Source organism: Odocoileus virginianus, chromosome 9 (genome assembly GCF_023699985.2).
Source record: "Odocoileus virginianus isolate 20LAN1187 ecotype Illinois chromosome 9, Ovbor_1.2, whole genome shotgun sequence".
NCBI classification, from domain to species: Eukaryota; Metazoa; Chordata; class Mammalia; order Artiodactyla; family Cervidae; genus Odocoileus; species Odocoileus virginianus.
Window position 1 is genome coordinate 35,262,745 of NC_069682.1, and position 25,149 is coordinate 35,287,893.

Genomic DNA, 25,149 nt, shown 5'->3' on the forward strand with positions numbered 1-25,149 from the left:
GTGAGAGTTTCTGTTTGTGTGGTCAGCGAGGAGCCCTTCAAGCTTGGTGTCCAGGGATTGGGGTTGTTCCTGAGAACCCTGACCCTGTGAGCTGGGAGGAATGGAGGGTAGCATCCACCTGAGCGGTTTGATCAGTCGGCACGACGATGAAGCCACGAGAACATCAACGTCGGAGGGGCTGGAGGAGGGGGAGGTGGAGGGGGAGACCCTGCTGATTGTGGAGTCAGAGGACCAGGCATCCGTGGACTTGTCTCACGACCAGAGCGGGGACTCCCTCAACAGTGATGAAGGGGACGTGTCGTGGATGGAGGAGCATCTGTCCTACTTTTGCGACAAGTGCCAGAAGTGGATCCCGGCCAGTAAGGAGCTTCTCCTTTCCTTTGTTCTATCAGTTCCTATGGGAAGATGTGTTTTCCTAACCTGTGAAAGAATCAGGAATGTGAAGTAGATCTAAATAAAAAGATAACTCTTACATTTATTACTAGTTTAGTTGCTTAACTGAAGGTTTATATAAAACATAGACACATTTGTCCTAATAAATAAATATGACTGCTAACCTCTATCACGTTGTTAAATTAACGTTCTTGATTGCCACCCAATAAAAATTAGAAATTCTGTGTGACTTAAAGAATCAGCTGCATTTTTCTATCAGGGTCACATTACTATGGATTTGCAGACAAATTCTAGGCCCAGCATAGAGCTGAAGTTCAGACTTATAACTCGGGTAATATTTAACTTACATGGAAAACAGCTGCGATAGTTTGCTGATATAAGGAATTAGTAGATTAGAAATGTGTTGCCCCTGTTTCTAGTGTTTTCTACTTGCTGACCTCCTTGATCTGCTGGCAGTAGATAAACACACACTCACACCAGGAGGTCCTTTGCCAGGCATCAGGGCTGCTACCAAAGCAGGGCTTTTCCATTAGATGGAGACTGTAAAGACACATGTATTGGAGGAGTACTCTGTGTAATGGAACCTGTAACCAGGTCAGAGAAATTTAGATATGTGAGAAATTTAGATATGTGTGTGTGTGTGTTTATTTTTTGTTGTGAACTGGGTCATTTTCTTGTATGTGGAGATGTTTTTAAGATGGATTCAGCTATTCAGATTCCTAATTACTATTTAAGAGTGACACCATTTTCACAGAAAGCAAACCTAAAATTGACTACCTATAAGCTAGTTTTGGGGGCTTCCCAGGTGGCTCAGGAGTAAAGAATCCACTTGCCAGTGCAGGAGACACGGGTTCAATCCCTAGTTCAGGTAGATCCCCTGGAGTAGGAAGTGGCAGCCCATTCTAGTTATCTTGCCTGGAAGATACTATGGACAGAGGAGCCTGATAGGCTACAGCCTGTGAAGTCGGACACGACTGAGTACATATGAGCGCGTGTCCTCACACACACATGCACGCTTGCACGCACTAGCTAGTTTTTGCTCTTGAGCTGTCTCTGCTTGTAGATTCAGGGTTCTGGATGGCTGGGTGACCTGGGTGGCTCTCCCCTGTCCTCACAGCCTACACTGTAAACCGCCCTTCCTGCTGCGCACCAGCAAATGCTCCAGCCCCTCCTTCATGTCCTCCTCTCCCCACAGATAATCCCCACAGAGCTCTGTAGCCAGGGTGAGCTTTTCATTCTCCACAAGTGGGTCTTTCTTCTCCCTGGGACTTTGCACATATAAATTTCCTTTGTGGAACATGTGTCTTTGCAACCTCTATTCTCCTCACACCCCAATTCTAACCATCCTTCAGTCCCCAGTGCCCCTACTTTGTCCAGCTTTCCTGTCTTCCTAGTATAGGTTGGCATTTCTTTTAAGTGCCCTCACGTTGCCCTGCTGAGCCCATCACATTCCACTCCAGGGGTCTTCATGTCTCCCAGAGCTTCAGCATCCCCTGGGGAACTTCAGAAAATGCCCTGCATCTAGAGGTTGATTAACTATGTGTGGGACAAGCCCAGGCATATTAAAACAAACAGCTTCTTGGGTGATTCTGATACACAGGATGGAGAGCCGCTGTGATGCTGTTAACCTTCTTGCACCCCTGTGCCCCTCGCAACAGCTGTAAGCCTCAGGGTGCTCAGCACGTCTGCCCTGGGCATCCTATTCCCAGTTCCTAGCCCAGTGGCACAGTGGGAGCTCAGATATTTCTTGCAGGATATGTGAGGAGACCTCCTATAGGAGTCAGCAATGTTAACAGTTGGAACAGCCAGTGAGGATGACCCTACCTGTCTTCCCAGTGTCTTTTTTCTGAAAGTCAGGGAACCACGGATCTATCTTACTGGGCGTGCACTTGATGTTAGAAGAATAACCTGCTGACTTGGGTTGGCTGAAAGAAAAATGGAAGACAGCCTGGGAAACTTGGGAAATGGTTGGTAAACTGATTAAACCTTTGGTTACCTCTGTTATAGTGATGCACCTTTTTGTTTTCCTCCTAGGTCAGCTGAGGGAACAGCTCAGTTACCTTAAGGGTGATAATTTTTTTAGGTTTACCTGTTCTGATTGCTCAGAAGATGGCAAGGAGCAGTATGAGAGGCTGAAGCTGACATGGCAGCAAGTGAGTAAAAGCTCTTCTCTCTAGAGTTTGTGAGGTTGGTCTGCCCCAGATTTATTGGAGTTAGTGTCTAGAGAATGAGGACCTTATACATGAACTTTTGAGTTGTTTTGAGGGTCACTTTATTTCACAATGAAAATCATACTAAATATGTGGAGAAAAGAGTTCTTTGTAAAACTACTCACTGCCGACTTAGCACACTGGGTTTGAGTTTCTTGAAACTCTCACCCACACCATTTATATATAATACCAAATTCTGATTTTAGTCGAAGAGGTTCACATTTTTCTGGCAGCTGTTTTTAGAAAAATAAAACCATTCTAAAAAATGTGAAGATGGTGAATCACTATACTGTACACCTGAAAACAACACAATATTGTAAAGCAACTGTGCTTCAATTAAAAAAAAAGTTGGCCAACCTAACCCTGCCCAGCTATAGCCTGAATAGTATCTTTTAACTGATCTCCAGGTTGCGTTAATTTTGGGGGGGGGGGGGGGTTTATATTAATATGTTTATAGCAAGACACCAATGGTATATGCAGCCTTTTAAGTTCTAAAAAAATGAATTAGACATCACTTACTCATGGCTCAGCTGGTAAAGAATCCGCCTGCAATGCGGGAGACCTGGGTTTGATCCCTGGGTTGGGAAGATCCCCTGGAGGAGGGAAAGGCTACCTACTCCAGTATTCTGGCCTGGAGAATTCCGTGGGCGGCATAGTCTATGGGATCGCAAAGAGTCAGACAGGACTGAGTGACTTCCACTTTCACTCAGTTGTTAGGTTTATTCTTTTAACAAATACTGAGTGCGTACAATGCAGCAGGCACTGTTCTAGGCCTGGAGAGCAGAGTCTAGTCAAGACCAGCTTATTCTCATCCAGCTCTTTGTTTTCTATGGTGAATGAAACAGCCAAGACCCCAGCCCCAGGCAGCTGACTTTCTGGACATTTATTTTAGATGATAAGGAGACAAATACATAGGTCAGTTATCCCTAGCACTTTTTACTATGAGGGGAAATAAATGGGATAATGAGAAGGTGATTTTATGTTATACCCTCTGAGTCACTAACGGTGGCCTTAAAGATTGTAGTTGTGTTTGCAGCTTGGGGCTGTCATCTTAATTATCGTTGCTTTTATTAGGACATCTAATGAAATCTGTCAGTGGTGGTTTTAGGGAGCCTTTTTTGACTTGCCTGACAATATGTGAGTAGAAAATGAAGCTTGTACTGAGGATGTTTACAGTCTAATGAATATTCTAACTGGGATTTTTTTTTCAAAGCATACATGGACTACTTTGTCTTGGCAAGATCAGATTAATACTAGCATTATTCTGATGTGTGCACACATAGGCAGATTTGGAATTATGGAAGGATTCTCATCTTAGATTCTCTGTCCCCTTTTCAGTTTCATTGGCCCAAACTTAATCATTATTTTTATAAGGATGAAAACATGGTTTTGAATAGCATGTATAGCTTCTTGTCCATATATGACTATAAAACTTTCTTTAGATGAGAAGAGAAATGTCTGAAAGGACAGTCACTGAAAATGTTAAAAAGGATTATTTCTTGATGGTGGATTTAAAATGATTTTTACTTCCTTCTTTGTTCTTTTTTATACAGTGTGTTATTTATATTTCTGGAAAGTGCTTTCCCATTTGGGGCTGTGAATGCATTACCTGTGAAATATGCGGTTGGGCCCAATGTGGTAGAGCTGGGGGTGTCGTGCTTTCTGAGGATAAGCAGGGCAGCCAGGCCTGTCAGGTCTCTGCCCCTTGTCCATGCTAGTTTCATCTCAGGAGGAGTTGGCCATGGCTGAGAAAGGCTAAACCCAGAGTAGATGGTCCCTCACTTTGTCTTCAGCTCTGAAATTCTGATAGTCTCTTGTTTCTGCCTCTGAAGGGCTTAGAAAGTGTATGTGCAGGGATGATGCTCAGAATATTCAGTAAAGGTCAGCACTATCCATCAGCAGCGCCAGCTGGAGCAGGCCCTGAGGCCTCCTGATACCTGTGGTTAACACCGTATTTAGTGCTGCCTTTGCGTGATGGAGGGGGCGGGGATGGGGGTGCTTAGGACAGTCATTACTCGTCACCAACTCAGCCACACAGCAGCCTCATTGTGGTGACATGTGAGGAGTAAGTGCACATGATTACAAGGCTCAGTGATGCTCATCTGTGGAAGGCAAACAGGAAGTAGAATTCTGTACTGAAGATGCTCCAGGGTATTATCCTTCCCCTCCCCTGATGCCCACTCAGACAGCAAACGTTCCTCCTGTTGGTGTTTTTTTCTCCCAACCTGTGCACTCATGTTCTAGGTGGTCGTGCTGGCGATGTACAACTTGTCCCTGGAAGGCAGCGGGAGGCAGGGCTATTTCCGGTGGAAGGAAGATATCTGCGCCTTTATCGAGAAACACTGGACTTTTCTACTAGGAAATAGGTAATGTGACTTTTAAAAGTCTTATCCTTGAATGAAGATATAAAGAACAAAATACATGCAACTTAAGACAGTTTAATGCAAGCCTTTAGAGCTTTAGCGTATACACTTGCGGCAGTTCCTAAGAATTTTTTAATCCAGAAGATGATTTCACTTTAAGTTAACAATCTCAGCAGAGGTGGGTATAATTACCAGCATAGATATAAGTGTAGGTTTCCATACTTCTTACCCTACATCCGGGGGAAACTGCTGGTTTCTACTGAGCAGAAAGATGTTTGAACAGATTCTTAGACTGTTGAAAAACAGAGTTTGATTAAATGAGGCTGGGTTTAATAGCTGGGTAGGTGACTAATTTGAGGACAGAGGACTATTATGTCCTTTTAGAATCAGTGCCTTATAGGAGGTCAGAAGAAGAGAAATAATGTCAGTTATTGACTGGACTCATTGAAGTTGCTCTTGGTTAATTACTAGTGTTTGTCTTTATTACCTCTGGAAGGTAGAAACCGTTGTGTACTTTTTGGCTTTCATAACACTTTGCCAGGTCTGGGAAGATTCACATACATGTGGTTTATTCATTTGTTAGTCTTTTTTTAAAAATTGTACTTATTTATTTATTATTTTTGGCTATGCTGGGTCTTTATTGCTGCATAGACTTTCTCTAGTGAGAAAGTCCCCTTGCAGTGAGCAGGGGCTATTCTCTAGTTTCAGTGCCTAGGCTTCTCATTGTGGTGGCTTCTCTTGCTGCGAAGCACAGGCTTTAGGGCACACAGGCTTCAGTAGTTGTGGTTCCTGGATTCTAGAGCATAGGCTCAGTAGTCTTGGCACATGAGCTTAGTTGCTTTGTTAGGGGGGACCTTCCTGGACCAGAGATGGAACCTGTACCTCCTGCATTGCCAGGTGGATTCCTCATCACTCAGCTATCAGGGAGGCTCCATATTGCTATTTTTAAAATGGATAAGTGATAAGGACCTACTGCTGTATAGCACAGGAAACTGCTCAATATTCTATAACAACCTAGTTGTGGGAAAAGAATTTGAAAAAGAATAGATACATGTATATGCATAACTGAATCACATTACTGTATACCTGAAATTAATACAACATTGTTAATCAACTGTACTCAAATATAAAATAAAAAGTTAAAAAAATAGATTCAGACACTTTGGAAATCTGACTTAATATGAAGTATATTGCATTCCCTGCAAGATGGTACCTATATGTTCTAAGCAATATGTTTTGGGTGCTCAGTTGCTCAGTCATGTCTGACTCTCTGTGACCCGATGGACTGTAGCCAGCCAGGCTCCTCTGTCCATGGAATTTTCCAGGGGAGAATACTGGAGTGGATTGCCATTTCTTATTCCACATTCGTTACTTTTTCATCATGATGCTTTGAGTTTGCTCCTCCTTTGTGACCCGCTCCTTGGGTCATAAGATATAGGGATGCTGGGCCACAGACATCCAGACCAGACATTGAAGCTGAAGGTACATGTGCATCAAGCAAGATTTTCATTGCTATCAGAGGTTTAGCAAGTTGGCAGTTGCATTGGCAGATTGTATGAGACTGTGATTGTGAGCTGCCTTCTGAAGTCCTGGGTGAGATGCATGAAACCTGCAGAATTGGGTCTATATGGACACGATAAAAGGTGGGCACGGGGAGTTTGTGCCTGTCCTCGCCTGTGTCCTCAGGTGCTGAGAAGTCATAGCTGTGCCGTAGTTGCTGCAGAATCGGGGAGGGGTGACCGTCTGCAGGCTGCCATGAGGAGAAATAGATTTGGTGCCTTTTTACAAAAGGAGCTATTTTTTTTCTGGAGATATTTAGTGGCATAAGAAAAGAATTGACAGTTTAACTGGTTCTTTTTCTTAAGGAAAGGAAATCTGTTGTCTTAGTTTAATGATTTAGGTCTATTTATGGAATTTAATACACCCCATTTATAAGAGGCAAGGAAGGGGAAAAAACTGATAAAATTAGATCTTGGCAGGTTTTCATGGTCAGTGCTGTTCTACTTGGTGGATTATCCTCTGGAAGAAGCTGAACCATAAATTACAGTCCATTTGGTCAGTTTTAGCTCTGATTACAGTAGTGTCTAATGACCTCACACCCTTCAGCCCCATGACAGACACCCACACACACCTTCCGGGAGCAGCTTGGCACAGTGTGGGGTCTGGGTAGACACATAGGACCATGTCCTCCAATCATATTTGTGCTCTGATCTCCCGCTGCTGCTACTGATCACAGAAGTGCTGACAAAGGGACAGGCAGCCTTTGTCATTGCACCTCCCCACACTGTTGCAGGCCCTGCCCCTCTGGCTGGATTGACTTTAAAGGAACTTAAGGGCTGGCACCTTCTTCCCCACTTTCACTTTCCTCTTTGTCCCTCTTTTGGAGCCAGACATTGAAGACTGCAGATGTTCGAAAGCAACCGCCTATACAGGGGCGATTAGTCTCCATGCGTGCCCGGGGGAAGGCACAGGCTTAGACATGAGCCAAGAGGACCTTGAGTTTTCGGTCCAGCTGATCTCTGGCACAGAGACAGCCTGCAGCCATCATGTCCAGTGAACCCTGGGGAAAGAGGAAGGACTGACGTCCAAATGTCCCATGTTTGTTTTCAACAGACAAACCCCAAGGAATACAGAAAACCAGAAAGTATGACCATTTGAAGGGAGAAAATAAACTAACCCGAAACTGTCCCTGAAGAAGGACCTAATAGTGGATTTACTAGTCAGAGACTTTATTTATTTTTTTTTTTCATTTATTTTTATTAGTTGGAGGCTAATTACTTTACAATATTGTAGTGGTTTTTGTCATACTAGTCAGAGACTTTAGAACAGCTTAGAGATGCCCAGAGAGCTAAAGGAAGAGGTGGGAAACATGAGGCAGCAAGGTATGAATGAAACAGAAATATCATCAAAGAGATAGAAAACCTAAGTAAATAAAAAAGAAGTTCTAGAGCTGAGAAGTACAATAACTGAAATGGGAAATTCACTAGAGGGATTTGTAGCCAAATAGGACAATGGGAAGAAAAGTGAACAGAGCTCCAGAGACCTGTGGAGTGGGTTGCCCTGGTCAGACCTCTGGGCTGTGGGGCCAGAGCTCTGGAAGATTGAAAACCATGTGAGATGGTGGCAGAAGAGAGGTACTCTGAGGCCAGAGGCTAGGGGTCATTCTCCCATCTCAGTGCTTAGGCCCTTTACAGTCTTTTTGTTTTTTGTGAGGTTCTTCTGGTTTGTATTTGTCTAGTATATCTCTGTTCTTAAGGATACCTTTCTCCTTTGCTTTTTCAGCAATATTTTCCATCTGTTAGACTGGCCTTTGTATGAAAGATGATTCTCCAGGATTTCTGGTCATTGATTTATGTTTTAGAGGTGGAAATAGAACACTTTCCTTAAATAATAGACCAGTTTTTTTTTACAGGAACCTGAATAGTTGACATTTTGTGTGCTGTGCATGCTCAGTCATGTCCGATTCTATGTGACCCCACAGACTGTAGCCCACCAGGATTTCCCAGCAAGAATGCTGGGGTGGGTTGCCATTTCCTACTCCAGGGGGTCTTCCTGACCCAGGGATCCAGTCTGCGTCTGCTGCATTGGCAGGCAGATTCTTCTCCCATGCATGCTAAGTTGCCTCAGTCGTGTCTGACTCTCTGCGACCCCATGGACAGCAGCCCACCAGGTTCCTCTGTCCACGGGATGCTCCAGGCAAGAATACTGGAGTGGGTTGCCATTTCCCTCTGGTGGCTCAGAGGTTAAAGTGTCTGCCTGCAATGTGGGAGACCTGGGTTCAATCCCTGGGTCCGGAAGATCCCCTGGAGAAGGAAATAGCAACCCACTCCAGTATTCTTGCCTGGAGAATCCCATGGACGGAGGAGCCTGGTGGGACTCCAGTCCACGGGGTCTCAAAGAGTTGGACACGACTGAGCAACTTCACTTTCACTTTTCGCTCTCTCCCCATACATAAAAGCAGCTCAACTTAAGTAAAATTAGCCTGTTGTTGTCTAGTTGCTAAGTTGTGTGAGGCTCCATAGACTGTAGCCTGCCAGGATTTCCCAGGCAAGAATGCTGGAGTGGGTTGCCATTCCCTACTCTAGGGGATCTTCCCAACTGGAACTCTGTAATCATGTGGATTCTGATAAGAAGTGTTTTATGAGCTCTGTTTTATGTCATTAATCCCCTCATCAGCCTTGCAAGTTTTATTATCCTGATTTTAAAGATGAGGAACCTGAGGCAGCTGTTAATAGAAGGGGTGGTGGAGACGGGATTTGAAGCCATACAGCCCCCTGTGCCTCTCCCTTACCTGAGGAGCTCTGTTCCTTCCAAGAGGCAGGCTCCATAGCCCATCCCAGATCTGGAGGCAGAGACTCTTTAGGTAAGGAGAGAGCTGTAAAACCAGTAATTTTTAAATCCCTGGGCTGTCAGGAAGAAGACCTCCACCTGGTGGAGCACGGTCGCCGGCTGTCTCAGCGTGGGGAGCCCCATGTACTTCCGCTCGGGAGCTCAGGAGTTCGGAGAACCAGGATGGTGGAAGCTCGTCCACAACAGGCCCCCCACCCTGAAACCTGAGGGAGAGAAGCTGTCCACCTCCGCTCTAAAAGTGAAAGGTACTGTCGTAAGCCCGGAAATGCCAGTGTAGATGACCCACTTTTACCAGGCACAGCACCGTGGCCTCCCTGGAGCTGCTCTGATCCCCAGTTTTCTTCTAACACAGATTTTTATGCCATAAATAAATAGTGTACAAAAATATTTTGTAACTTCCTAATCAAGGCATCCCCTAAACAGGAGCCTGGTGCACTACAGGCCGTGGAGTTGCAAGAGTCAGACATGACTTAGCAACTTTATAAATTTCTTTTGGTGTCTGAAAGGTTGTTTTCAGTCAGGTTTTTATGTTTTTAAACTTTTTAGTATGTAAAATGTTAAATATATGGATGTGAAGAGAGTCGTGTAGTGAATCCCTTCACACCTTTGTCTTCACTTTAGCTGTTAACCCTGGAAATCTCCTTTTGTCTCATTTATCTGGACCCCTGGGTGCTTCCTCCCAGCCCCCCCCACCCATCCACACCCTTGGATTATTTAGAAGGAACTTCCAGGTATCAGCGGTTTCTTCTTAAATATTTCATAATTAGCCATAAGGATTCTTTCCTGTAGCCTCACCATAATGGCATTTTCTCACTTATAAAAAACTAATAGTAGCTCCTTACTATCACATATTGATCTGATTTTTTAACCTAAACTTGTTTTAATAATGAACTTCTAAGTTTTTAACAATATAACCAGGAATAAATCACATAGTTTTGAAGCTATAGAGTCTGAAAGTCCCTCTCCCACCTCCCGCAGCTTAGCTTCAGCAGAGCCACTGTTGTCTCTTGTGAGTGCTTTTAGAAGTCTTCTTTGTGTGTGTAAGCATTTTCTTTAAAAAAAAAAAAAACTGGTTCATACTATATTACCTCTTCTCCATTTTTTCCACACTTAGCAGTATATCTTGGCCATCTTTCCATAGCAGTACATGTAGGTCTATCCTGTTTCTTTTATTTCATTGCATTTCACTGAATAGCTGCATGATGACTTAACTAAACCATTACCTTGTTGATGCACATTTTGGTTATTTCTATCATTTTTGTTATTTAAACAATACTGTAATTATATACATTTGCCAATATTTTGTGATAAATTGCTAGAAATAGGTTGTTGTATCAAAGGGCATATATTTATTCAAAATTTTTAATTACCAAATTACCCTCCAAAAAGATGTGATAAACTTTTGCTCTACCGAAAGACATGAAAATACCCATTTCCCCCTGTGCTCTCTGAGCATTATCAAACTTTTAGTGTTAGTCATTCAGTTGTGTCCAACTCTTTGTGACCCCATAGACTGTAGCCCGCCAGGCTCCTCTGTCCATGGAATTCTCCAAGCAAGAATACTGGAATGAGTTGCCATTCCCTTCTCCAGGGGATCTTCCTGATGCAGGGATTGAACCCAGGCCTCTTGCATTGCAGATTCTTTATCATCCCTGAGCTACCCCAGTTTCTAAACTTTTAACTTTTACCAGTTCCAGTAAGTGAAAGACCTTGTGGAAGTGTTTGTATTTGCATTATAATTCCTTTTTCCAGGTTAAGAGAAATTTTAATCTTAGTTCAGGGCACTCATTGAACATTTCTCTTTCTATGGTAGTAGTAGATTCACAATAAGTTATTAAAAGTAGCTAACGCTGAATTGGTATTTAAAAATTTAGATCCTTTGTTCTTCACCAGCAGCCTCCAAACCAACTTTAGATCCCATCATCACTGTCGAGGGACTTAGAAAGCGAGCGAGTCGGAATCCTGTGGAATCTGCCATGGAACTGAAAGAGAAAAGGTCTCGGACTCAGGAAGCCAAGGACATCAGGAGAGCCCAGAAGGAGGCGGCTGGCTTTGCTGACCGGAGCAGCTCTTCCACGCCTGTAAAGTTCATCAGCCGAGGCCGCAGGCCGGATGTGATTCTGGAGAAGGGAGAAGTCATCGACTTTTCGTCCCTGAGCTCCTCGGACCGCACCCCGCTCACAAGCCCATCACCCTCGCCATCCCTGGACTTCTCTGCCCCAGGGACCCCGGCCTCTCACTCAGCCACGCCCAGCCTGCTTTCGGAAGCCGATCTCATTCCAGATGTGATGCCGCCACAGGCCTTGTTTCATGGTGAGCCACTGTGCTGGGGCCTCAGGGCCTGTGTGGCCCTGGGGGGAGTGGGTGCGCTCTCCCTGGGGGGCAGTGGGGCCACATTTCCTTACCTGCTTTCTGCTCCTCACAGATGACGATGAGATGGAAGGGGACGGTGTCATAGACCCTGGGATGGAGTACGTCCCACCCCCTGCCGGCACGGCTGCCTCAGGGACAGGGCTCGGGGGCAGAAAGAAGGTCAGGGCCCCTGAGCAGATCAAGCAGGAGGTGGAGAGTGAGGAAGAGAAGCCCGACAGGATGGACATCGACAGTGAGGACACAGACTCCAACACGTCTTTGCAGACGAGGGCGCGAGAGAAGAGGAAACCTGTGCTGGAGAAGGACCGGAAGCCCAAGGGGCCCAAGTTCACCCCCGTGAGCATCTATGAGGAGAAGCTGCTCCTCAGGCGGCTGGAGGCCTGTCCTGGGGCCGTGGCCATGACCCCCGAGGCCCGGCGGCTGAAGCGGAAACTGATCGTCCGGCAGGCAAAGAGGGACCGGGGGCTGCCACTCTTTGACCTGGACCAGGTCGTGAATGCTGCACTCCTGTTAGTGGACGGAATTTACGGTGCCAAAGACGGAGGAGTTTCCAGGCTTCCAGCTGGACAGGCCACATACAGGACGACCTGTCAGGACTTTAGAATCCTTGACCGGTACCAGGTGGGTGTTGTCTCGCTCTCCAACTCCTGGGACTACGACTCCCTGGTACATTCAGGAGAGTGGAAGAACAGTGAGGGAAGAAGTGCAAAGACGGCTGGGCAGTGTTTAATTGTCCAATGTGAACATTCCTGAATACATCTGAGTTTGGGTTTCTGTTTTCCTTCTGGGTGTTCCAGACAGAACCTAGACATTCTCTTCATGTCTCTTACATCTCCGAGGGCAGCTACTCGTGGTCTGGGTTGTAGCTTTGGTTGGCAGGTTTGTTGAGGATGTACAGTGTGCCAGTGTACTGGACACTGAGCTGAGCAGGAGTGAAGGCGTGGTTTTGTCAGTGTAGTTAGGAGACACCCTGCAGAAAGAGCAGCAGGTCAGCATGGTGTCCACGTGGCCGGAGGACACGTGTGTGAGCGCTCCAGGGACAGGTGATTTCCACCACAAATGCCAGACTCCGCCTTCCCACAGCAGGAGCCAGCCAGCCTCTCTCCCTGTGTCTTGCTGGCAGTGCTGCTCACCATTCCTTAACTAGTTTTGCTATTCTGATGGCTATAAAATGAAGTCTTGTGGTTTTTTTTGTTTGTTTTTTGGATGCATTTCTTTGATTACAGGTGAAGTTAGAACATTCTCCTGTTTCCTGGTTGGTTGTGCATGTGTGTCTGGACTGTTTGGACTCTTTCCTGTCATCTTATGTGGTGGTCTGGCCTTTTACCTGTCTTCTCTGGACACTGGTGGGGTGTGGACTTTGCTGCTGGTATTCTGGTTACCCAGGACTGTACTGCATGTGGGGCTGTTCTTCCCGGTGCTAGGCCTTTGCCTATGGGCCTTTCTATTTGAAATGTTCTTTGTTGAGTTCTGGAATTTCCTGGCATCTATCTCTGTTTGTTTGGAGCACTCCTGTTACTTGGCTATTGGACCCTCTTGACCAGAGGTTTGCAAGCCTTTTCTGTGAAGGGTCAGAGAGTAAGTAGCTGTAGCTTCGCTAGCCAGCTCTGCTGTGTAGTATGAGGGCAGCATACATGACATGTGATGAAAGGGCGTCACTGTGTGCCAGAACAGTATGGACGAAAGCAGGCTGGATTCGGTCTCCAGGTTCTGTGGTTTCCAAAGACCTTCACTCCAGCTGGATCCCTGTTCTTTTCCCTGTTTCTCCTTCCAGGAAGCCGTAACCTGCCTGCCTGCATCTTAGGAACCTTCTCGGGAGAGCCAGGGGCTGACCATGCAGTTGTTAAACTTCCCTTGAGCCTCCCTGTTTTCTGGACAGAACTTCCACCCTTGGCTGCATCAGAATCTCTCATTGGAGCCTCCAGAGAGTCTGGTCTGCCCTGAAGGGAGAGGTTGTTTCTGTATGTGGATAGCAGAAGTGTCATTGGAGCTTTAATACCTCTTGACTCAAGAGACCCTCAGTCCATGGGCCCCTGCTTCAGTTGGACCTGACGTCCCTGTTGCCTTGCTGACCTGAGGCACTGGGTCTGGCCTGTCCTCATGGCCACCTTAGGTTTGGGCTCTCCTGGTCTTAGTCAGTTGCCACTTACTCATATGCTTTTGTTGCTGTCATCTGCTCACCTGTTCTTTGTTCCTTTTAATCCCTATACTTAACTGTTGAAATTATGAAAGGCATCATACCCACACAAGAACACATACGGGTATATTTAGAGGTTAATTAAATCAATAACTATGAATCTAGCTCCTGGGTTAAGAAACAGGGCATTAAAACCACCTTAATTCTGCAGACTGCCTGCTCCCCCAGAGGAAGTGACTCTGACCTTTAGTGTTAACCATTCCCTCTGCCTTTTTAAACTCTTTATCCATAAACAGTGTAGGAAGCATGGATGGAGCCATGTGAGGACATTGCTGCTGTTAGTTGAAGGCTTCCGGAAGAAGACAGGCTTAATGGGTTTTGCGGGTCACTGATGCAGACTGAATTGTGTCCCCAAAAGTGTGTATTGTCCTGATTCCTGGTGCCTGTGCATGTGACCTCACGTGGAAATAGGGCCTTTGCAGATATAAGTAGTTAAGCTGAGGTTGCATGGGGCAAAGTGGGCCCTTAGCCCAGCATGACTGGTGTCCTTCCAAGAACAGGAGAGCCACACAGGAGAGACGCCCTGTGATGGCCCAGCAGTAGTTCGAGCGGTATGTCTGCAGAGCTGAGGGGCACAGGCCTTGCAGCCACGTCAGAAGCCGAGAGAAGGGCCTGGCATAGGTTGTCCCTTGGAGTCTCAGAGAGCACAGCCCTGCTGAGGGGTCTTACTGCTCTGCACACAGCTTTAACCTGCACCTTGGTTCTCTGCCTGCCTTATTCCTGGTTCCAGACGAAACTTGTGCTGCCACCCGCATTGTAAGAGGAGAGTCTGCAGTACAGGTTGGGCTGGTTCTCATTCACCCAAAGCCAGCTCCAGATTCTGGCTTGAACTCTCTTAATTTTTATCTATTTGCTCCCCAGTTACTGTGGTTTCTTTTGATCTTTTTGTTCTTGTGTGTTTGTCTTTTATTTATTTATTTTAAAAGTCTATTTCTATAGTTGTGGTGGAGTTTTGGGAAGAAGTAAAATTAAATGTTTGTGTATCATCCCCCATCTTAACCTGGAATATTAGTATCACTTTAATACAGTTACATAGGGGAGCAGCCATAAATGTGTTTGTTCAGTCCACTTGCCGTCTCGTCCTCTGATCAGTATATTCATAGCTGTAACTGTCCCTGTGATATTTTAGCCATTACTCATGACTTTTGAAATGATGTGACTTTTTTTGTAGTTCAGTATTTAGTGTTTTGCAATTTTTTGTTAGCCTTTCCTCTTTAACCCAAGAGTTATTTAGTGCTAAATAACTCTTAGTTTTCAGATACGTGAGAATTTTTATACTATCTTTTAGTAATTGATTTAATTTCTAATCAGATTATATTGTAGTCAGAGAAAATAGCCTATGTGACGTTGATTCTTTTCTATAGAGAAAATCATATGTTCCATTTTTATTCTTTTTATAGGTCCTAACTTAAGACATGTATTTCTTTTTCTGTATTATTTTTTTAATATTGCCATGTGATCCTCACCCTGCAAACAAAAAGCTACCTCTGCCTGCTCTCATTTTTCTTTTTTCCATTGTGTTGCTTATTTAGTTGACAGTAAACCTCACTAAACTTAAACTTTTCATTCAGCCTCACTTCCCATCATTTCTTCCAGGTTAATTTCTTGCTGAAGCATTTTTTTGTAACAATTCTTAAAATGTGGTCCTTTTGAGGTTTAGAATATCCTCAATCTCGCATTTCAGTGATAGTATAGCTGGATATAAAATTGTCTTTTTTTTTTTTTTTTCCTGTTGACATTTAGCATCACCACAGCATCATCATCTCACTATCAGCTTGTTCCTGGAGCTGCATTGTCATTCTTAATGCTTGCTTCTTTATAGGTGGTCTTCTCTTATTCTCCTATGCCCTGGTAGCTTTCAGTTTTCTCTTTGTTTTTAATATTTATTTGTATTCACACACTTTAAGTGCTTTTGCTCGCATTTATCTTGCCTGGCACCTCTGCCCTTTTGTTACAGGTGACCGATAGGCTTCTTAGCATGTATCCTCCTCATTCTGTGAGCTGCTTGGATCTGTGGTTTTAGTTTGGTGTCTGATTAACTTGGGGAAATTCTCAGCTGTTACCATTTCAGGTATTTCTTGTGTCCTATATGCTCCTCCTGCTATTCCCATTATGCATATATTACACTTTTAGTAGTTATGCCACAGTTTTTAGATATTCTCTTCCTTTCTGGGGGTGGGGGGGGGTTGGCCTTTTTTTTCCTCTCTGCTTTTCAGTTTTGGCAGTGGGTCTCAGCAGTGGGCTTAAAGTATTCAGAAAACCATGTTGAAAACAGATGTGCTGTCATCCAGGCTCTGTTGTTCCATTTACAGAGCACAGGCTGTATAGACGGAGCATAAATCAGATGGTGAGTGAGCACTGGCTTCAGCGCAACACCACCAGCTGCAGTAGCCCCTCCTCATAAGAGAGTCAGCCTAAGAGAGAAAAAAAAAAAGAGTCAGCCTGTCCTTTGAAGCTTTGAAGCCTGAAGCCAGGCAGTGACTTCTCCTCTCTAGTTATTAAAGCCCTGGATGGCAGCTTCTTCCAGTGGATGGCTGTTCTATCTATACTGACAATCTGTTGTTTAGTGCAGCCACCTTCTGTCACTATCTCACCTAAGTATTCTGTGTGACTTGCCACAGCTTCTGCATCAGCACTTGCCCTTCTGTTGTGGAAACAGATGTCTTCTTGCCTTAAACCTCATGAACCTTAAACCTCTAGAAGCCTCAGACTTTTGCACTTCTGTAGCTTCCTCACCTCTCAGCCTTCATGGAATTGAAAGGAGTTAGGGCCTGGCTGTGGATTAGACAGTGACTTAAGACAGAGGATGTCTCTGACACCAGGAGCAGGGAGATGACAGTACTCAACCAGCAGGGACGTTTCCTCCAAGTGAGTGCCATGGGGAACAGGGGTTGGGGGTGGACTGCACCTTTTGTGGAGGTGATGCTTGAACCATGTCCTGATCCACAGGAGGAGCCCATCCAGGAAGGTTCAGGGCAGGAAGGCCCCGAGGCAGGATTTCATTTGGCACGTGGGGTGGGAATGTCTTAATGGTGGTGGACTGTGGACCTGGTCAGTGGGGTGTGGATCCTGCAGGGCGTGGGACAGGAGTCTGCGTCATATTCTGAATGCACAGCTGGAAGCCACGTAGGAGTTTCAGACCAGGAAGGTGACTTTTATTAGTTTTTAAAAGTAGGCTCTGGCCTTGTGTGGAGATGGATGGGGTGGCATGAGTGTGGTAGGGAGGAGCCTGGTAGGGGGCAGGGGTAGTTCGTGGACCAGGCAGAAGCGAAGGATAGTTAAACTGGTGTGGAAGCTGGGGAGACAGACAGGGTGAGGACTGTGCATATCTGGGGTTCTCACAGACCTCACCTCCACATGCTGACTTGACGCTGTTCGTAGGCTTGGTGGCTGGTGTTACCTGTTCTCATGTTGCACACCACCCCAAAACTTAGTAGCTTAAAACAATAACTAATTCTTCTGAGCCTGTGGGTTGACTGGGTTCAGTTGGGTATTTCTTCTGCTTCATGAGCTGAAGGAAGGGGTATCTTGTGGCTCCGCTTAGCTGGAGCTTGGTCCGCTAGAGCCTGTTTACATGTGGCCACCAGCCCTTCAGTGTCCCACCTGGGCACCGCAGCAGCTGGACTCGAGGAGGAAGGAAGCAGAAGCCACCAGTTCCCTTACGGCCTGGGCTCAGAGGTCCCAGAATGTTATTACTTCTGCCATGTTCTGACCGGTCAGGCTTACCTCAGGCCTGCCAGGTTCCAGAAGAGGGGACATTGACTTCGTCTTTTGATACAGGAGATGAGTGTGCCTTCAGGCTCAGGAGGAAACATGGGCTATACTTGGAAACTGTGTACCCCAAGTTTGAATTTCACTTGAAAACTCAAAGTCCTGGCAAAATTTCAGAGTTGGTTGGCCTCTGAAAGTTTTGGTGTCCTGTTTGGGAAAGTAATCAAAGCAAAATTATTAAGGAAGGAATTCATGCTCTTCTCGCAACAAAGTTATTTTCTAGGCCAAGAGCAAGCTGATTCTACAAAAACAACTCAGGTTTCTAAACTTCATCCAACCCCTGGCAGACCGCTTTGTAAATGTACTTTTTAATCTTCTGTCTGAGCTCTTTGCTATGAAACCTAATTGTCCGTGTTCTGTTACGACGTGACTGAGGGCCCTTAAGCAGCCCTATGTGGAGAGCAGGCGTCTGCAGGCCTGTGGGGAGCAGGGACCATGTCCCCTGGACCCTTTGGTCAGTCCTCTCCACTCACACTGTGTTGTAGGGATAATAATCTATGTCAGTCCTACTTTTGTGAGATTTACTCAGTAGAGACATACTGTAATAAATCCATATACACATGTAGCAGTGATTTCTGCCATGGTAACAGAGATCCTTCATGAGACAGGAGCCGTGTGTGTGTGTGTGTGTGTGTGTGTGACCCACTTGATGCCTGATATTTGATGAATGGATTCAAGGTGCCTTATAGACAACATGAAACTTGGAGAAGCTATATGTAACTTAATATTTTTAATTATTTTGCCTTTAAACTATTATTAAACTGGAATTAGGTTTTCATATCCAGTTTTATACAAAGGTACCTATGAAGTTTTTTTGAACCTTAAATTTTCCAGTTAAGTCCTACGGAAAGACCTACTTTCTGACACATAAAAATGTCCTAAGTACTACTCATCTGTAGAAATGGAACCAGCCCTTTGAGTAATTTTATTTTGGTATAACTGGCCTGTCTTTCTCACAGACTGCCTTGCCATCCAGGAAAGGATTCCGGCACCAGAGCACAAAGTTTCTGTACCGTTTAGTGGGATCAGAAGATATGGCTGTGGACCAGAGCATCGTCAGCCCATACACGTCTCGGATCCTGAAACCCTATATCAGGTACACAGAGGAGAACTGTGACACTGGGTGTGGCACGAGCAGTGATGCTTGTGGGTTCTGAGCCAGCCCCATCCCCCCCAGATCTGTGAACTGGCATCGGCAAGGACCAGGCCTCTGCTCTGTGTCTAGTCTCCTCCTGAAACGATATACAGCTTGTTTCAACTGTACATTATTGCAGAAAAGTTGGGTTGGTCCCTTTGAAAGAAATATACAAGGCAAGGATAAGTCAACTCTGTGAGATTTCATTCTGATTATCATATTCATTGTTTTATGTTAAATTTCAAAGTGTACATAGTTGTCTGCAAAAGGAAACAGTGGGAGAGTGGGACCTGTCCGTGGACTGATGATGAATTTCCCATGTAGGCAGCACCTGGACAGCGAGCTGGCCAGAGAGTTCCCACCCCCACCCGCACTGGGCTGTGCATGACTGACAGTTATCTCTGCCACCCGTCACGTGTCCTCCTGGCCCAGCCCCCTATCGTCCCCCCAGGCAGACCCATGCGTCAGCATACGAGCCTGCTCCTTGCCCTGGGGTCCCCAGCTGTCCAGGCGTAGTTGGGCCTTCCTCCCCAGGCTCTGTCCTGGGTCAGAGGGTGGAATTAGGAAGCCGTTTCTGTTTCCACAGTCCATATTAAGGCTCACCAGCACTAGTGGACTTCCTGGCAGGTTCCAACAGGTCTGGTCTGACAAATGTTAGTAGAGATCATTTTAAGTGTCATACCAGAAAAATGCTGTAGCTCTTAAGTTGGCTGATGTAGAAAGTAGTGTGAATTAATTTAAAATTTTGAGCAGATCAAGGAGCATTGTGAATCAAATGACTGGGAGTAACGGGTATTTTCCTTGTCTTCTGTGTTTCTTTTCTGGGTTCTGGAGGCGTGATTACGAAACAAAGCCACCCAAACTGCAGCTGCTCTCCCAGATCCGCTCCCACCAACACAGGGGGGACCCGCACTGGACGCCGGAGCCAGATGCCCCTCTCGATTACTGCTATGTCCGGCCAAATCACATCCCAACCATAAACTCCATGTGTCAGGAGTTCTTCTGGCCTGGTATGTTCTCCCTATCCAAGCTCAGCAGATCCACCTTCCGTATTGTTCACTTCAGCAGTTTTTAAAACTAGTGTGTGTCATGTGACCCCAAAACTTTTACTCATATGGTTTCACTCAGTTTGTCTCTGCTTATATAGACAGTTTAAAATACGGACATCTCTTTCTTTCCTAAGATCAGGAAGAAGCAAGCAGTTAAAGCAATAAACAGTGCTGTTTGTTCCTCTTCCCTGTTTGTCTCTGGTTTCAGAAGAAACGGTTCACCCTGTTTTCTCCCACGTGCATCAAGATCCCAGGTTATACCCATCAGCACCACAGGCTGGTGGCTTGGGTGCGTCTGGACACTTTTGATGTTTGCTTAATAATTTCTGTGTGCTTTGTTTACTTAACTGGTCCTTAGTGTTAGTACAGCCAAAAGTTGTTTTTAAAAAGCCAAAAACCCCGATCACAGACTTTGAAAATAATAGACCCAATGCGATTTGTCATTTTATCAGCCTTACCATATTATATATAGTCTCTGAAGTCACTGATTAAAGGAACACTCCCTCATTGCTAAATATAAGTATGTTCTTTGTGGCTCTGCTTTGAAATGTAAAGGAAACAATACGTCTTCTAGGGGATAAAATTTTGTCAGGATGTCAGTGCATGTGGTGGGGGGTGGGATGGGGCTGAAAGGAACGTTCTGGGAGTGTCTGCTTCTTCCTGCCCCTGTGCGAGGTGGCTTCCAAACAATAAGTGTGGAATTATATGATATTTAACTCCTTTATTGTAAAAAGTGGCATTTGTACCAAAGAGCTTGTCAGTGGTCTGTATATGAGGTAAAGACCACAACGATTTGGGCGGTCTCAGATCTTCCCTTCAGGTCTGGGTATCTCTCATCTCACCTGAGGCAGATTCCCAAGGCAGGGCGTTGGGGTAAGTGCCAGCTGGCACACATGGCCCAGAGGCCAAGCACAAAGCCAGGTGTGTCCAGTTCCAGCCTGCGTGCTCTCTCCTACCTACCCTGTCCTGCTTCCCTTCTTTTAACATATGTACACAGACCACACAGTGCTAATTTTGGTATTTATGTGTGGCATCTGCAGTGGTGTCTCTGTCTGCAGTCTGGGTCTTTTTAGCAGGCAGGTGCAGCTGAAGCACAGACTGAACAGCCTGCCGCTCACTCATCCCAGAGCCTGGGCTGACTCTGATCGCCTCTCTCTGTAGGCGTCGACCTGTCCGAGTGCCTGCAGTACCCTGACTTCAGCGTCGTCGTCCTCTATAAGAAAGTCATCATAGCCTTCGGCTTCATGGTCCCCGACGTGAAGTACAATGAAGCTTATATTTCATTTCTGTTTGTCCATCCTGACTGGAGAAGAGCGGGGATCGCAACTTTCATGATTTATCATCTGATTCAGGTATGTTGTCTCTGCTTACTGTCTGCCCACCTGCCTTGAGCTGCCCTGAAAGGCTTGGAGTGGGGACAGGGCCAGAACCAGGCAATACCAGGTGAAGGGGAGCCAGCTCTGTTGTCCACAAGGTTATTTACGCCCACACAGAAGCCTCACCTCCAAAGAGGTCACTCCTTAAACCCAAGTTTCAAAGAAATCAGTTTGTGGACATGTGTAATAAATAAAATGAGACAAGTACAGAGGTGAGAGCCTGTAACACTCAGACCATCTTTTTTTTAAATTAATTTTTATTTGGCTGCACCAGGTGTTACTTGCAGCACGTGGGATCTTTGATCTTCATTGCAGCAAACTTTAGTTGCAGCACATGGGAATCAAATTCCTGGTCATTCCCTGACCAGGAATCGAACCTGGGCCCCCTGCATTGGTTGCATGCAGTCTTAGCCACTGGACCACCCGGGAAGTCCCGGACCATCCATCTTGTAACTGCTTCTGGTCTTGGGAGTCACCACTGCGGTGACTCTGAGAAGTGGGGGTGAACCTGTAATTTTTAATTCTTAAGTACTGTTAAACATTTTAACAAAACCATTTATCAGCGACTTCCCTGTTAGTCTAGTGATTAAGACTGCACTCCCAATGCAGGGGGTGCGGGTTCCATCCCTGGTGGGGGAACTAGATCCCGCATGCCACCTAGCATGACCAAAACAAAAAAAAACTCATGCTATCAGTAGTAGGTACATTCTGTTATTGTTGCTTGTTTTTAGTTTTACTTTCACTGTGTAAGCTGCTGTGAACCTTCTAAGTAATCCATCCTTTGATGTATCTGTATCACCTTTGAGGAAGATAGACCATATTATATATATATATATATATATATATATATATATATATATATATATATATACTAACACCAGAAACACAGGCAAGGTTTTTTTTTTACCCCAGAATTCATCTGGTGACTTACTTAGAAGCCATTCAGTATGGAGCATTGTGTGTCATGTGGGCAAGATTCTTTTTAAATAGGAGATGGTGATTGAATGTTTTTTCCCAGTTTTTAATGAAACTTGCTCAGTAACTCCCACCTGTTGGTGCCTGTCCACCTTTGATGAGTCTTCTTAGTATAGGAAGCCTTAAGGACCCTGGGGTTGTAAAACCTCCCGAATTCATGAAGTCCGCAATCTTAGCATCTCCTCACTAAAGAGCCAATTCTAAGTTTATTAAACTTCCGGTGCTATCTTCTGTGTGGCTAATTAGAGTCTGAGAACCTGCCTAGCTTGAGTAGAACAGACACCCCTCTTCTTCCCCACGGGATAAGGCTGGTGCTGCATGAAGAAACCTCAGTTCTGAGAAGTCTGGGAGTGCTGAGGGGGTCTTTGGGATTCAGAATGTCCCTGGGGGTACCCAGCTTATATAATTAAACAGAAGTCTTGAGGTTTCATACCCAGTCACATAACTTGACATCTTTCCTAGTAGGTCCAGGCAGGGAGCCTTTATGACTGTCTTGCAGGATGACATCTAGTTTTTAAAAACAGAACGTCTGGTCTTGTCCCTTGTTTCAAGATTGTCGTAGTGTCTGGTATTGTTACGCTGGAAAAACTTAAATGTAACTGAATTATAAAACAGCTGGCAATGGAATATCCCTGGTGGCTCTTTGCTCCAGAGAGAAAAAACTGGAGGTTTTACAACCCCAGGGTCCTTAAAGCTTCCTAAGCTAAGAGGCCTCATCAAAGGTGGACAGACACCAACATGTGGGAATTACTGAGCAAGTTTCATTAAAAACTGGAAAAAAACATTCAATCAGCTTACCGTCTACCTCCTCAGTCTGGAACGATTCAGCGAGGGTTTTGGCCACGGCCGAGCGGGCCTGGGTCCCTGCACTGGCGCTGGCTGGTGGATCCGCGCCCCAGCCTCAGGCCAGACTCCTCCAGCCTCCGTACCTGACTGCCTGCACGTCAGGGACTCTCTCCATCAGTTCCTTTTCCCCGAGGCCCTCTCATTCTCACTGTGTGCTTCTCCATTCTTGCAGACGTGCATGGGCAAGGACGTGACCCTGCATGTCTCTGCCAGCAACCCTGCCATGCTGCTCTACCAGAAGTTCGGGTTCAAGACGGAAGAGTACGTCTTAGACTTTTATGACAAGTATTACCCCCTGGAGAGCACGGAGTGTAAGCACGCGTTCTTTCTGCGTCTACGACGCTGACGTGAGCGCGGCTCCTCATGGCGCACACTCTTGGAGGAGAGGGCTGACGTGAGCGCAGCTCCTCACTGGGTGCATGCGCTTGGAGGAGAGGGCTGACTGGGCTGATGTGAGCGCGGCTCCTCACGGGGTGCATGTACTTGGAGGAGAGGGCTGACTGGGCTGACGTGAGCGCGGCTCCTCACGGCTCACGCGCTTGGAGGAGAGGGCTGACGTGAGCGCGGCTCTTCACGGCACACGCGCTTGGAGGAGAGGGCCAACAGGAGGCCCAGCGGCAGGTGCTCACCCACTGCAGGTTCTGAGCTCCGCGGAGCTGAGGGGCTTGGGTGGAGGCGTAAGTGGTGAGCGCCTTGTCAGCACAGTCACTGGACAGACTTTTGCCCACACCTTGGACTCCCAAGGTCTGCCAAGACTGACAGGTGTGCAGACCTTCAGCCAACAGCCCATTGAGCCAGAAAGGCCTGAGCAGATGTTCCTGAGGAGAGAAGTCCTGTCCCATTTAAAGTGAGCAGGGTGATTGCAGTCCAAGGTCCCTGCTGTGTCTGTGAGGCCCTGTGCTGTCCTGGTGACGACCACACGCTGGCCCAGCTGGTCCCAACCTGGCTGTGCTGTCCCCAGAGCGGGGCATGTGCTGACTTTGGTCACAGTGTTGGTGTGTGACTTCGCCTCACCTTTCTCCTGTGAGCATGTCCGGCTGAGGCCCCGGCCTGGAAGGTGGGAGCTGTTCTCCTGTCCTGTGAAGTGAGGTCAGTTTGGGGCTGAAGGAGCTGGGCAGCCTGCTGTTTAATTGTGCCCCCAACAGAGGTGTGCGGTGGTGGGAGGGGTCAGCCATGGACAGACACACCTCACGTCTGCCAGCCGAGGCTGTTGGCGGGCTTGTGGGGAGTGGAAATGGACCATCAGTCGGGTGCTTTTGGATTTAGTAGAAATGTTTCCCACAGTATCAGATGTTCTCAAATAAAATATTTTCTTGTGACAACCTATGGCCAGTCTAACCAGTTTGCTTTCCAACTCTCTTAAGAGCTAGTTCTTATTTTGGGGGGTGGTGGGACACAAATCCCTTTGAGAATGCAAAGGAAGCTCTGCACATGTAAAATTTTGCATCTGTGATCCTTGTACACCAGGACCTCTGTTCTCGAATCTGTGCTTAGAGGGAGCTGGAATCCCTTCATTCAAGGGAAATGTGTGTGTCTTCCCCAAGTGTAAATCTGAGGCTGTCCTGTTGCTTGTTTCTGATAAGTGGGATGGGCTCGGGGCTCCCAGGGAGCCAGCGCCTTTCCCCTCCCCTCACGAGACCCAGGCTGGATACATGGGGTCACTCAGGTACCAGGTTTCCCAGGGCAACAATGATCAGCCTTCAAGAAGGGGGTCTTCTGGAAGGAGGTTCAAGAGGGAGGGGAGATATGTATACCTATGGCTGATTCATGTTGAGGTTTGACAGAAAACAAAATTCTGTAGAGCAATTACCCTTCAATTAAAAAAATTTAAAAGGGGTCTTCTGGGCTGTTTTCACCCTCTTCCCTTTCAGAGAGTCAGCACCAGCATTTCCCCAGCCTGGCCTTCCAGGGACCCCCAGCAGACTGGGAGGGGCCAGCTGTCATCTGATGTACACTTGGCCTTAAGGTTTAGGTTTTTAACATTACAGATGTGTCATATTCTACTCTCTGAGTGTATCTGCTTTAATGCTTAAGTGACCCCCTCAGTCAGTCTCTCCCATCAGGAATCTTCCATAAATGTATTATCTTTATCCATCAGAGGGCAGACAGAA

General features: G+C 46.2%; 1 protein-coding gene across 2 annotated transcripts; it reads left to right on the top strand.

The window, feature by feature from the left end:
- Nucleotides 1–100: 100 nt before the first annotated feature.
- KAT14 (lysine acetyltransferase 14) lies at nt 101–24,364 on the top strand. Of its 2 annotated transcripts, none has more exons than XM_020878854.2 (10): nt 101–359; nt 2,428–2,546; nt 4,848–4,969; nt 9,380–9,561; nt 11,210–11,629; nt 11,742–12,310; nt 18,617–18,753; nt 19,627–19,802; nt 21,003–21,193; nt 23,211–24,364. In XM_020878854.2, the coding sequence occupies exons 1-10, from the start codon at nt 101–103 to the stop codon at nt 23,382–23,384; spliced, it is 2,349 nt and encodes a 782-aa protein (XP_020734513.1). In that variant the 3' UTR covers nt 23,385–24,364. The 2 variants fall into 2 exon arrangements, with proteins under 2 accessions (XP_020734513.1, XP_020734520.1); XM_020878861.2 differs by having other exon boundaries at nt 11,213–11,629.
- Nucleotides 24,365–25,149: the final 785 nt, after the last annotated feature.

What these genes read in the sequence shown, in the direction of transcription:
- KAT14 (XM_020878854.2), top strand. Translation starts at nt 101, where the DNA reads ATGGAGGGTAGCATCCACCTGAGCGGTTTGATCAGTCGGCACGACGAT. An exon ending in CCAGAAGTGGATCCCGGCCA is followed by an intron (nt 360 to 2,427) that starts GTAAGGAGCTTC and finishes TTTTCCTCCTAG; the next exon opens with GTCAGCTGAGGGAACAGCTC. An exon ending in ATCCTGAAACCCTATATCAG is followed by an intron (nt 18,754 to 19,626) that starts GTACACAGAGGA and finishes TGGGTTCTGGAG; the next exon opens with GCGTGATTACGAAACAAAGC.